At 33.3% G+C, this 14,128-nt stretch overlaps 1 protein-coding gene across 5 annotated transcripts in view; it reads right to left on the bottom strand.

The window, feature by feature from the left end:
• Positions 1 to 14,128, bottom strand: part of RICTOR (RPTOR independent companion of MTOR complex 2) — an 88,949-nt gene that overhangs the window by 36,588 nt on the left and 38,233 nt on the right. For all 5 annotated transcript variants that reach the window (XM_087815288.1, XM_087815290.1, XM_087815289.1 and 2 more), the window contains exons 6-8: positions 10,675 to 10,738; positions 5,487 to 5,613; positions 4,267 to 4,436 (exon numbers count right to left, since the gene is read on the bottom strand). In XM_087815288.1, coding sequence (XP_087671414.1) covers positions 4,267 to 4,436; positions 5,487 to 5,613; positions 10,675 to 10,738 — 361 coding nt within the window. The remainder of the gene's footprint in view (positions 1 to 4,266; positions 4,437 to 5,486; positions 5,614 to 10,674; positions 10,739 to 14,128) is intronic.

Here is a 14,128-nt window from a genome sequence, read left to right as displayed (position 1 = left end):
AATAATTTTCCTTCTGACTGAAGAGCCCTTTAGCCATTCCTTCTTTGTGTCTGTCTTATTTTTAAACAACAATAAATATTTATTATCTCATATGGTTTTTGTGACTCAGGAATCTAAGAGGCTTAGCTGTGCAGTTACAACTCAGGGTGCCCCTGAGCTTCAAAATGTTGATAAGGGCTGCAGTCATCTGACAGCTTGATGGGAGCTGGAAGATCTGCTGTAAGATCGTTTACTCACAATGTGTTAGTTGTTGGCAACAGGGCTCAGATCCTCCCCATGTGTGCCTCACCTTGGGTTCTTTAGTGTCTTCATGCTATATAGGCAAGCAATCCAAGAAAGAATCGTGTTTCTTTATATTCCTTTGGGTCTTTAGTCTGAAAAATCTTTATGTTATCTTTGTTTTTGAAAATCATTTTCTCTGGGTGAGGCTGGCATTATTTTCTTTCCATCCTCTAGAGATTCCATTCTACTGTCTTCTGTTTCCATTATTTCTGTTGGGGAATCAGCTGTCAGACTTGCTCCTTTGAAAGTAATGTCTTTTTTTCTAAAGCTGCTCTTGATATTTATTTGTCTTGGTTTTCAACAATCTTACCATAATGTGCCTACATGGTATTTTCTTTGTATAATCGTATTTGGAGTTTTCTGAGTTTTATGAACATGAAGTTTCATCAGTTTTAGAAAAAGGAGTTTTGGCCATTGTCTCTTTGGGTATTTGCTTCTGCCCATTCTCTCTTCTCCAAAGTCAACAATGATGTTTTATCCCTTCTGTTCTGTTCCTTTCTTTCCCCACACTCTGTGCTTTATTCCCAATATTTTTACTAACTTTTTTCCAGTTTACTAATGGTATCTTCTTGTCCAAAATGAACTTTAACTTCACTGAGTTCAGAATTTCAGGTACTATATTATATACTAGAATTTCCATTTGATTCATTTCATATATTATAATTATCTGGTGAAATTCTCCATTATTTCATCTATTTTCTTCCTCTTTCCCTCCATTTTCTTGAACAAATGAATCACGGTTGTTTTAAAGTCCTTTCCCTCTAGCTGCAATATCTGGATCACTTTTGGGAGTTTTTCTACAGAATATTTTTCTTTTTGATTTTCAGTCATATAGTCATATCTTTTTGTATGACCGTCACAGTCAAATTCCTGTTTAAATGTCAAGACGTGCTGAATTTTATAAAAGGTTCCAAGTGATGCTATCTCCATCAGATGATTTATCTTTTCCTCTGTAAGGTAGGTTAAGGCACCTGATCATCTTTTCCTGATCACCGAGTTAAATTGAGACTATGTTACAATTCTGATAAGATAGAGCACACTTTGGTTTTTCCTGTTCCTGAAGTATTGCCCTCCAGTGCTTTCAATAGGGTTTAGCAGTTATTTTTCTCCTTATCATTGAGACTGGAGTTTTTTCTCATTAAGTTTTGAACTTAGATCTTTAGTTATCCATCCAGGATAACTTCAGATTTTGGGGAATGTCAAGAACAGGAAATCAGTTATGAAATATCCAGTTTTGTCACTTTAGTACCATACAACTGCTAAATGCTCCTCCTGTTTTTCTGATCCCAGCAGAAGCCTATGTGAATTTTCAGCTTCTAATTATATCCTGATCAGTAAGTGGACCCAGGAAAAAAAGCAATTGCATAATCAGTGTACACTGCTTCTTAACTTTTACTTTTAAAAAAAGCCTTTAAACTTTTGCCCATGGCCCCTCCTCCTGGGAGGCCTTTGCATCCTGTGCACTGGAGACTGCAGCGTATTCCACCATGCTTTCCTTAGATTTTAACATGGTAGCTTCTGCTCTGCATAGATTCTCATTCAGCAAATGCCTGGAGGGGTAAGTCAGACTTGGTGTAGGGACTTTTGACATCTCTAGGTTTGTCATGCCATAACCCCTAGGACTGTCAAATACTCTGGTCTTCTACCTAGACCTAGGTCATATTTTTAGCCTGTGCCCAATCTGCAAGTGGCCTTAAGGGCATCTGTGGATGTTCAGGGCAACTCTCCAAGTATCTTCCATCCTTAAAACTTCACTCCCTCTAGTTCTTACTGCTTTCACAGCTCTATACTGCTTTAAATTTATGATTTCAAAAACTACCCAGCTCTTCTAGTTTTCCACAGCAGATACTATAAACTACCCTATCCTACTCTGAAGTATAAGTTTAATGTTTTTAAAATTTACTATAAAATTACAATTAATTTACAACCTTTACAGAGTATCTAGTCTATTAATATTATTATATTAAATCTACATTTTTTTTCCTGTCTGAGATCAAAACATATTACATATCATATAAAAGAAGTCAGGGTAAATTAAAAAAAATATTTCTAACAGGAGGAAGATTGGGACCTAACAACAGACCACAGCACTGAAAATGGTTCCTTTGTATACAGAAAAGGCAACCAATTATCAATTTAGAGTGAAAATTGGTAAAATATAATTAATAAAAATGAGGACACTATTCTCTTAACAGCAAACTCTACAATGAAGATGATAAAGTAGATGATGATGATGTTGAGTAACATCCAGGCAACCAGTATTTGTTGACTATTTATCATGTGCCAAGTACTAAATATTTTATGTAGATTACAATATATGAAAAGAACCTGGAAATGGCTAACTAATTTTACCTAGGAATAAATTGGTCAAGGACAGGCTAATAACTAGCCCAAATCATAAAGCTAGTAGGTCATACAGCAAAACATCAAAACAGGATCAATATAGTCCAAAGTCTATGTTCTCAATCACTATGCTACTCTGGGGGATCTTATTAAGGAAAAAAAACAAAACTAAATATGTAGTTTTAAAAAACAAGACAGAAGCAAAGATACAGTCATGTACTTAAAACGTCTAACATATCATTTGAAGTTTTTTCACTTATATAAAGGCTTCCTAATTGGCTGTACAATTAAATAGGAACAAAAACAGGCCTACACATATTATCTTCCTTTACTGTAATCATCTCTCCAATATTTAAATTGTAGTTTCTCTACTTGGTTAAAAAACAAAACAAAAAAAATTAAAGCTAAATATACAGTAAAATATCAAAAATGCCGGTTTATTCCCAATGGACTACCAAGAATAATGTATTTAAATCACATATTAAGAAGAATATTGTACTTAAATTTGTTAATATGATATAAGCTAATCTCAGTGTTACAATCTCAAATATTTCTAATAGCCCTAAGAAAAACAGAACTATAACATTTAAGACAAGTTTTACATAAAATGATTTCGAGAGACAAACTAGGGAACAATAAATTGTATCTTGTATAATTTCAACCCCAGTACAAACAAATCCTGAGTTTATGCTTACTCTAAATGTACCTATAATGAACAACAATGTAGTACATTCACACAAGTAAACTATTAGAATATAGTTTGTGATAATTCTGTTCCAACCTCCACTATCTACTTTATTTTTTTTTTACTTCACCTTTACTGTTGAAAGTATTACAGATGCCTCCCCCCACCACTGACTCCCCCTACCTCACACCCACACCCTGCCCCAGGCCCTCACTACACTATTGTCTGAGTCCAGGGCTATGCATATATGCATATAAATTCTTGGTTATCAAAGAGTGTATATATAGTAGCCTTATTATTTTAGACTAACTATAAAAAACAATGAATTAGTAAAAAATGAATAAATAAATTTCTTTAAAGTATATATGGTCATTAGTTGCTAATGAGTGCTTCTAAGTTCACAGACTTTTAACAGGGTTTAAATAAGTAAATGGTTACAGAAATTAACAGCCATATTGGTCTAGAAACATTCAATATAATTTTTTCCATTTGTACAGAGGTAACGCACTGTATTAAATATGTAAGGTCTTAATCTACATGGGTTTGATTACAGAAACTAATAAAGTAGTTTCTAAATGAAAATAAACAAATAAATAAATAAATGGTATATAATTAGCAGAAGCTAATCACAAACAAGATATTAAAGTCTTTAAGAAGAAATAGTCTTCTCAAATAGGTAAATATCTATGTAACCTTACATGTGCTTTAATTTGCTTAGTAAAATTTTCATAGTTAAAAAAATAAACTTCACTTTACACATGGAGGAAATATTTTGAGAATAGCAATATTTTTCAATTCATTCCAAACTACATGAGTTATAGGGTACTGCTGGGAATAAGCCAGTTATTAGTAAGTTTAGGTTTGATAATGCTGCATCTACTAACTTTAGAATTTCAAAATAAGAGTTGTATTTAAAGTCACATTTTAAAACTAGAAAAGAATATTAAAGTTCCTACCTCTAATTCTACATCAGCTCGCACATACTGTCGGGTCTTTGGATGATTAAGGAGGTGCAAAATTGTAGTAATGAGGGCCTCGTTTATTCGACTTAACTGGCAGTCAATCACATTTTTCAGGATGGTGTTTAGGCCACCTCGAAGGGCCACCACCTCTGGATTCTGAAGTGCTATAATAAAGAAGAAAAATTCAATATATTACATAGGGGATTATTAATAAAAAGTAATGAGAAATCTGGGATTTTATTCTAAATTTCCTTTCTGACTTGAAAAACTTAGTCAAGGACAGTGAAAAGGGAATGTGGATAAAATGTATCTAATAAGAGTCACTAAATATACTTCCCAAAACTGATTTTAATTTTTATGTTTCTGAACTGTTTTTTCATATCCTTTGTTCATATTTTACTGGGTTTTTCTTTCCTACCAATTACAAGGACTTTTTTATATAGTGGGAATATTAGCCCTTTATGTTTCAAATCTTTTATTGGATTTGTAATTTTACTTTAGATTTTAAGCTGATTTCAAGGTCAGCAACTCCTTTACTTCAAAGATCAGGCACTTCTTTGTACACATGCACAAACATGAAGCTGAACTTTTTAAATATGTTGTTTGCCCATGTATTTATTTGAGATCTATCTTTCCTATCGATCTGTATATAAATAAGTTATTTACTTATTGTGTTTGTTACATTTATTTTTCCTTTGTTCTGGCACTGTAGCATGTTTTCTTGCCTCTTTATAATAAAATCTACAACTGCTGAAACCTGATTTTCCTTTGTAATTCAAAATTCCTCTTCCTCACAATGATTAGTAAATATCCATCCACTTTTCCCCGTTTTTCCCATTTAACTCTTTAATCTTTTTGCATTTAGAATTCTTTTTAAAAAATGTATGATGGACTGTTTATTGTTTTGAACCGAAATCAAGATATAGTATAGTTAACTAATGTCTGATAGCCAAACTTTAATAAGAGATTTTATTGTAATTACCAGAATTTGGACAATTCTTATACACTAAATTTCATGATGAGAAGAACTTTGAAATTTATACTTTTCAGGTCACTTAGAAATTATTTGTTAAATAGCAAGTCCTCTACCCACTATCAGGAATGTCCTACTTTTTCATCTTTGTACCAATAACTAAAGAATTTATGTTAAAGGCATTAAGAAATTTTACATATTCTTTCTAAAATACTGTATTTTTATTATTCAGAATTCTAACCTAGTTCACAGATAATAGCAATGCATGCTCGGACCATTCTGTCTCTTTCTTGAAGTCCATCATTTCCAACTGCTATTAATGAGTTGGCCACAGAGCTAGGAAACAAGGAAGCATTCACAGTAATCATCTGTAATAGGGAGAAATCAGAAAAAGAAGTTACTTACTTCATAATACATTTTTAAAACCTACTTTGTTTGGATTGAGATTTCTAAGGCCATAGAGTATTTATGAGATCCGGGCATCAATTTTAATCTTCTTTCACATAAACATTTCAAATAATTAATATAACTAATAATTGATGCAATATTAGCCCTATAGTAATGCTAATATCATTACTATAAAAAATGTGTTGGCTTTTTCCCCTAGTGGCCCAGACCATAAATTAGTTAACCAACAAGATATAATGTTTCTAAGATACTAAGTTCCTCTGGAATAGAACCTGTATTTTAAATAACTCGATACCTAGACAAAGGATATTAGTGGGAACAACAGCTGTCAACATACTACTATACTACTGCATCCCTGACTTCCTTCTCCATATGCCCATTAACCTCACTGTCTCTACTCTCCTCCCCAGCAAACTCAGTGACTTGGCTCCTCATTCTTTCTCACCTTGCTGCAATTGATGCTAATAATCTCCCTGTCTCTAACCATCACTTGTTGCTATTCCAAAACGCAAAGTTAATAATCTATAATCTATTTTTAATATTTCAAAAATTATGATATAAATAGTATGTATCTGGTAATAAACTTTGGGTGAATCTCACTTTAAATGAGAAGTTTAACTGGCAATAACATATTTGGAAAACAGAAAATATATAACACATATCTTCAGTTTGGAAAACAGAAAGAAAACAAATTAAGTAGTTAATGACTATTTAATAAATAAAGGCTATCTGGTAAATGAAGTATTTCAAAATAAGTCCCTGAAGTGGGAGTAAAAGAAAATGTTTTCTTCTATTTGGGTGGTGATAAAATATTGGGGATAATTAACCTGTCCTTGATGTTACTGGATTTATAATCCTGTTGAAAAATAAAACTTGTGCTGTGAAGCAATTAGAGGATGTGATATAACTAAAGATACCCATATAAGTCCTATAAAGGGGTCAAAGGAAAGATCTGTACTGGCTAGAGTACTTACAAATGCTTTATGTTGTTTAAGAAGCATTATGTAATATTACAAAGTTCAATTGAAATGATAGACACTGTTCCACAACCATAAAATAAAGAGATTTCCAATAACTATAGAATCTATAAAAGTTTTCACATTCATTTCTTAATCAGTCTTTTCCACTCATCAAAAATTTTGGAGGAGGGAAAGAAAGGGAAAGGAAGTATAGAAAACTGATCTTTCTGGATGAGAAAATCTAACTTCTTATGATATTAATTTGTATTTTAATACTTACTGATCCATTATTACGCTTATAAGGAGCAAATGAGAAAAATTTCTCCCCAAATAAAACTAAATATATTCTGAAAAGAGCTGGCTAGGAAGCCAGGCCACGTGGCTTTCAGAGCTAACTCTATCATTAGTAAACTGTTATCACGGCCAAATCAATCCTCTCAGTGCTTCTGTTTCCTCATGCGTAAACAAAGGATATGTATAACGAGGTGGCTTCTAGAATTTACATATAAAATCCTACTCTATGAAGCTCAAGTGCTATAAAAAGGATACCTATAATTTTTTTAAACAAATGAAATCTCTCATTTTCCAGGGAAATATATGGAAAGAAACTCTTAAACTCTGTGCAAATAAGAAAATACAGTTCTCATAAATCAATGAGAACGCAACAAAAAAAAGTCATAGAATTTATCTCTACTGAAAGAAAAGTTTAATCATCTTTTTAGGCATGATAGGACAAACAGATATAAAACAAATTAAAGAGTAGGTAATAATTTGTAAACTGCTATAAAGGAATTAGAAAGACAGAGTTCTCTGAGCGGGAATATCTGAAATTTGAACTGAAACTGAAAGATGAATATAATGTAGAAAATGGTAAAAATGAAACAAAAAGAGTAGCAAAGAAATAATGATCATAATAGTGGTAGAGGGCAGCTTGACCACACACATAATGGCATAATGAGACAGGTCATAACTGGTAGGACTGAAAGTTGGCTCTGAATGCCAAGGTAAGCAGATTGTGTTTAATACCAAGAATAATTGTGGACCAATAAAGATTTGGCAATCTAAAGAACTAAGTTCTTGCACTAGATATGCCAATATCTTGCTGGGAATCAAGGCAAATAATTTCCCTAAAGGAACTGCTTTTCAATTGTAAAACAAAACAAAACAAAACAACCTGATATATTAATCTCTTATTACATGGATCAAAAAATGATACATGGCCCTAGCCAGTTTGGCTTCGTGGTTAAGAGTGCTGGCCTGCGGACTAAAGGGTCCCAGGTTTGATTCCGGCCAAGGACACATACCTAGGTTGCAGGCTCAATCCCCAGCCTGGTTGGGGCATGTGCAGGAGGCAACCAATTGATGTCTCTCTCAAATCAATGTTTCTCTCTCTCTTTTTCCCTTCCGCTCTGAAAAGCAATGGAAAAAATGTCCTTGGGTGAGGATTAAAAAAAAAAAAGAAAAAAAAGAAATGATATATGAAGAAAATGATAATTTACACTTTAAAGAGAATAAAGAAAAGCAACAGGTGACCGGTGAAAAAACTGTACACAAAATTAGAAAGGTAAATAAGGAAGGATCGCTTAGACTGGAGAGACAGGGGAAAAAATAATAGATATTGAAAAAGAAACAAGAAAGCAAGCAAAAATCTTCCAAATGATTGAAGTAAATGAAAGAGAAGGAAAAATAACGAGTATTCCTTATTTACTCATAGAGCAAGTTATCCTAAAGCAACAAATATTTTTACTTTTCTTTTAAAATGTAAAATACTTTTACAAAAAAACTTAAAACTTTTTTGAATTCAGCATACAAAAACCCTCAGTGACCTAGCAATTATAGTATTATCATTAATTTTTACTATATCAGTTGCCAAGATGTTACTGAAAAAAAGAAATGTTTACTTTTGTTGTTAAAAGTACTAATGAAATTACAGTTCCTCTGGCCAATAGAGGCCACTGTTCATTCAGCAGGTGTGCTTTCCCCATCACTGCTTTCAGCTAAGCCAAGGAGGAACCTTGTGCCCCAACTTTCCCTGTGAGCCTATATTCTACCACCAGGCACAAGCAACTTTTCTGCTCTTAGTTTCACAAATAGTATCTGCCAGAAACTACTATGTACCTTCAGAAGATAACACAATAGAATGTACTTTTGCTGTGACATTAACTAAACTGTTTTCAAGAGTTTGTTTACTTTTATTGGCTATTTTATAAATTGCAACTCGTATAAAAATTTTACAGAATTGAAATATTCTCTAAATGACTCAAAACAACTGAATTTGTTTGAATTCATTTGAGGCTGTCTTTTCTTCTGAATTTCCAGGGCAACAATTCTCAAAGAGTGGTCCAGAAAACTGGGGGTTCCTAGGAAACTTTCAGGGATTCTACAAAGTTAAAATTATTTTCATAATAAAACAAAGAAATTATTTGTCTTTTTTTCTCTCATTCTCTCACAAATATATACTGAAGTTTCCAGAGGCTCCCCTGCATGTGAAATCACAACAGATTAAATGCAAAAGCAAACAGGATAACCCAGCAATCTCCTATCAAGACAAATACTACAGAGATTTGAAAAAATCTAACATAATGCCACTATACTCATTCATTTCCTTTTTAGCAAATATAGTTATTTTCATAAAAATATTATTTATGTTTACATATGAGTATGCTATTTTTAATATGTTAATATATTTTAATTTCTCAATTTAACTACTAAAATATGATAAATATTGACATAACTCTAATAACCAAAAAGTTATTCTAGGTTCTTCACAGACAACTTTGGCTTTTTTATCTTGAATTCTCAAAATCATGGTGGTAGAATAGAGTGTATGAATAAACAAAAATCATAAATCTAATTTTTAAATTTAAAGAGTCTAACCATGGTCCCAATATAAGTTTACCAAAAACAAAACTCATAATATCCAATACCACTCTTAATAAAAATTGCAAACATCTCTTAAGACAACTCATCCATTTACTTCTTCCTCACTATGTTCACCAGTGGATACCATTCCTAACCACAAGCTAGACAATTGGCAGAAAAGGAAAAAGAGGGAATCTAGTTAACTCAGCATTGCGTGTTCTGGAGCATGCAATGAATTCCAAGGTGGGGAAAGAGAAAAGTTACAAAATTTAATTACTATATACTTCAGATGTTTTTACATCCAAACATATACTTCATGAGTCTCACGATGTTTAGAATCGAACATGATACTTAAAGATAAACATGATAAAACTCTTACACAAGCTATATCCTAACAAAGTTAACACTCAGTTCATTCTGTTCCTCTGTCCTTGGGGCGTCACATTACATTAAACAACAACAAATTCCTTGAAGGCCTCTCATTATAAGCATTATGAATTAACCTTAACACATTCTCTTACAGGGTTTTAGATTTTGGCCTTACTGCAGCTGCCTATATAGACTGCATCCAAATTCATCTTCAAAACAACTAACTATAACTATTTGTGACATCCATTTAATAGTATTAGCTCCAAGCATACAATTAAGAAAAAATCAGGGGAAAGAGCAAGTAATCCTCTTTCTCAATAGCGTATCAAAGTGGTAATTTCATTTACATGTCTACTAAAGGGAGAAACAGTCTTTACAATGAACATTTTATAAAAAATATTGTTCTAGCTATACCCAATCACATAGAATAATTACACAAATACTTATGCTCACCTCAAAGTTTAATAGACCTATTTAACTCACATATAATTTTAACAATAATGTTTAATGAGAATTTAGCCTTTAAGTTTTTTTCCCCCTTTATAAGCATCAATATGAGAGTGACTGAAACATCCATCAGTTGCCTCCCTCACGCACCCCGACTGGAGATCAAACCCACAACCGCAACCTGGATCGTGCCCTGAACAAAAATCGAACCCACAACCCTTTGGTGTATGGGATGAGGCTCCAACTAACTGAGCCATACCAGCCAGAGAGAAAATTTAGCCTTTAAACTTTAATAGAAAGATTTTACAAAATAGTCTAAATCTTAAAAATGTAAAATAACAAGAAATCCATAAATCTGCCTTTACTCTTAGACATGGAGCATACCTTTCTGACTAATCGAAGTGCTTGTGTCCTCTCTACCTCGTTGCTCTGCTGTATGTCAATGCACCTAAATAATACACAAAATAATTATTGATAAAAGTCTTATTAACAGTTTTTGGTAAAACAATACTATTACATCAGACTCATATTTGTAATGTCAATATGGTATTTAAAAATTTTAATACACATGAATTTGTAGTACCAGCTGATATTTATTAGCTTACATATCTCTAGTGATAAATACCTGTTATAATAAAACATTTCAAAACTACTTCATTTAACACTACAGAAAAATAGGTAGAATATAGCAAATAATTCATAGAATTACATATGTCTATACAGAAATAATAAACATAGAGCCAAGTACCGGAAATCTACTGCAAAAAAAATTCATGTGTCTGATAAAATTCAGATATTTTATAAAAACTGTGAAAGGAAAATATTTTAAGCCTATGGTTTAGTTTGTGATTTTAACCAGGGCCTAAATTTTATATACAGGGCTGAGCAAAAGCAGGTTTACAATTGTGAATACGCAAAACAGTTTATACTTGTATTATTATTTATTTTTATTGTATTTTTTCTATATGAAAAACTGTAAGCCTACTTTTGCCCCATATCTGTATTATGACTAAATTAAAAATCTTATGTACTAGCCACAATTCTATTTTACCAAAATATAATCTGAAGTCCGAATGTACTTCAAAAATTAATGCTCAATCAAATATCACTTAATTGATACTTCTCCCTAAAATTTATTAAATAGTTCCATTTCCAAAGTCTGATTTATGTTGAAGAATAAGTCATTTTCACTTACATTTATGCAGTTCATTATTCTAATCAATACATATAGTTTGCCATTCAAAACGCACTTCTTCTCTCTGTATATAATCAATCTAGAGCAATGTTATTAAAAAGTAACAGAGAATTCCACTTCTGGTCACAACAGAGAGGCTTGGCTCAGAACAACCCTCCTGCCAAAAACTACTACAAAGGTTGAACAAACTACTTTGTAAAGCCTCTGTTAAAAGGGCAATGGGTAATAAACCCTGGAAAGAGAAGCTCATACTCCACATCCACCCCAGGCTTTGTCCCTGGGGGTCTTTGTCAACCCCCCATTGTAGGGAAATAGAGTCATAGCAGACACTAAAGTATTGCTGGACTAGAGGGACAGGCTGAACTTTAGGGCAGCACAGTGGCTAGAACTTGAGGGGGGGAAATCCCATAAAGAAGAAAATATGGGAAAGTAAGTACAAATCTGCATGCAATCTCCTCCAAGGCACTTGCCAACTTCTATGTTGTGCAAAAGCGGGGTTAAAATCCAAGAAAGCAAGCTAAAAGCTACTGATGAGATGCTAAGGAATTGAGCAGGTATTTCAGCAGGTACATAATACTCTAAGATAGACGTTAGGATTCAAGTCTGGTCAAGGTGAAGAGGTTCTACTGAATATCTACACTTTCACTTGAGATCCCAAATAGCCACTTCCTAGAGCAAAGGCAAAGCTAAAACCACCAGCGTGATACGTCAACATTCCAGAATAAACCTTAACTCTCTTAGGGGAGAATGACATGATCCAGAACCAAAAATTCTGAATATACAATGTTCACATCCAATCAGATAATAATATAAGATATGCTTTAAAACAAAGGGCCAAGTGAACAAAAAGTAAGAAAAGAAAATGACGACAGAAATGGAACACAGGCGATTCACATATGTGAGTTTTCATGCAGAGCTCTATAAATGACCAATTAATATGGTCAAGAAAGTAGAAGATGACGAAACAGGTAGAGACCTAGAATCTTTAAATAAGAGGAAAATAAATCACAGAGATACAATAACTAAAACTAAAAATTCAAGAGACTGATTTACTAGCAGGATGGAGGCATTAAAAAACACACACCGGAGCACAAATATTAACACAAAGGATGAAAATACAGCAAGGGCATCAGAGACACGTGGGACAGTGACTGGACGAACAGATTCAACTTATGTAGCTGGAGTAACATACAGTAGGAAAGAATATAACGAGAAAACTTTTAAAGTAGCCAGAAAGGGAAAAAGACGTATCACTTACAAAGGAGCAACAAAAAAGAGAAGTTCAACAGGTTAAAAAAAACAAACCAACCAGAAGACACATTTGAAGCACTGAAAAATAGCAACTGGTCAATTAAAAAAGCCTTCAGCCTGGCTCAGTGGCTGAGCGTTGACCTATGATCCAGGAGATGCCAGTTCGATCCCAGTCAGGGCACATGCCCGGGTTGTGGGCAGGATCCCCAGTCGGGGGCATGCAGAGGCAGCTGATCAATGACTCTCTCATCATTGATGTTTCTCTCTCTCTTCCTCTCTCTGAAATCAATAAAGATATATTTTAAAAAGCCTTCAAATAGGAAGGCAAAATAGAGGCATTTATAGACAAGTAAAAGATGAGAGAGCTCATCTCCAAAAACCCTACACTACAAGAAACAGTAAAGAAAGTTCATCAGATAGAAAGTGATCCAAGATGAAAGTGTGGAAATGCAAAAAGGAAGAATACTGGAATGCATAAATAATGTAGGTAAATATCAACAGCTGCAGTTTAAAACAATGACAACATTATCCTATGGGGTTACAAACATATATAGAAATAAAAAATAAAGGAACAACACAAAAGAGGGGAGAAGATATAGTTAAACTGTAAGAGGTTTCCTGCATTGTGCTGGTTGTAATAAAAATGATAGACCTGAACAATGTGAAGGATACATGTAATCTCTAGGGCAACTGCTAAAGACATTAATAGAAGAGAAAAAATTCTTGATTATTCCAATAGAAACAAAAAGGAGAAACACAAAAACAAAGGACAAAGAACAGATGTGACAAACAGAGTACAAATAGCAAGAAAGCAAACAAACTCAAATATATGAAAAACCTGATAGCTAGATGACAAACTCATATATATAAAATTACATTTAGATAAAGCCCAGAGACCATGTATATGAAAAATCACTAAACATAGTCTAAACACTCTAATTAGAAGACAGATGTCAAGCCAGTTTAAAAACAAAAAACACCTATATGATGTTTATAGGAGAGAAATGTAAGAACAGAAAAGATAGAAAGTGAAAGAATGGGGAAAGGTATATTATAAAATCCTATGGAGAAGAAAGTTAGTGTAGGTTTAATGATTTAAAAAAAAAAAAAAAATCTTTATTAATTTCAGAGAGAGGAAAGGAGAGGGAGAGAGAGAGAGAGAGAGAAACATCAATGATGAGAGAGTCATTGATCAGCTGCCTCATGCATGCCTCCGACTGGGGACCAAGCCCGCAACCCGGGCATGCGCACTGACTGGGAATTGAACCCCGATCACCTGGATCCTAGGTCGACGCTCAACTGCTGAGCCATGCCCAGCTGGGAGGTTTAATGATTCTTATTACGAATGCAATAACAAAACTTCAAAATATATAAAGGACTGACACAAGTAGA

The sequence above is a fragment of the Miniopterus natalensis genome, chromosome 3 (assembly GCF_054644295.1).
Source record: "Miniopterus natalensis isolate mMinNat1 chromosome 3, mMinNat1.hap1, whole genome shotgun sequence".
NCBI lineage: Eukaryota > Metazoa > Chordata > Mammalia > Chiroptera > Miniopteridae > Miniopterus > Miniopterus natalensis.
The sequence above is the reverse complement of the archived record's forward strand: the minus strand, read 5'-3'. Positions and strand labels throughout refer to the sequence as shown.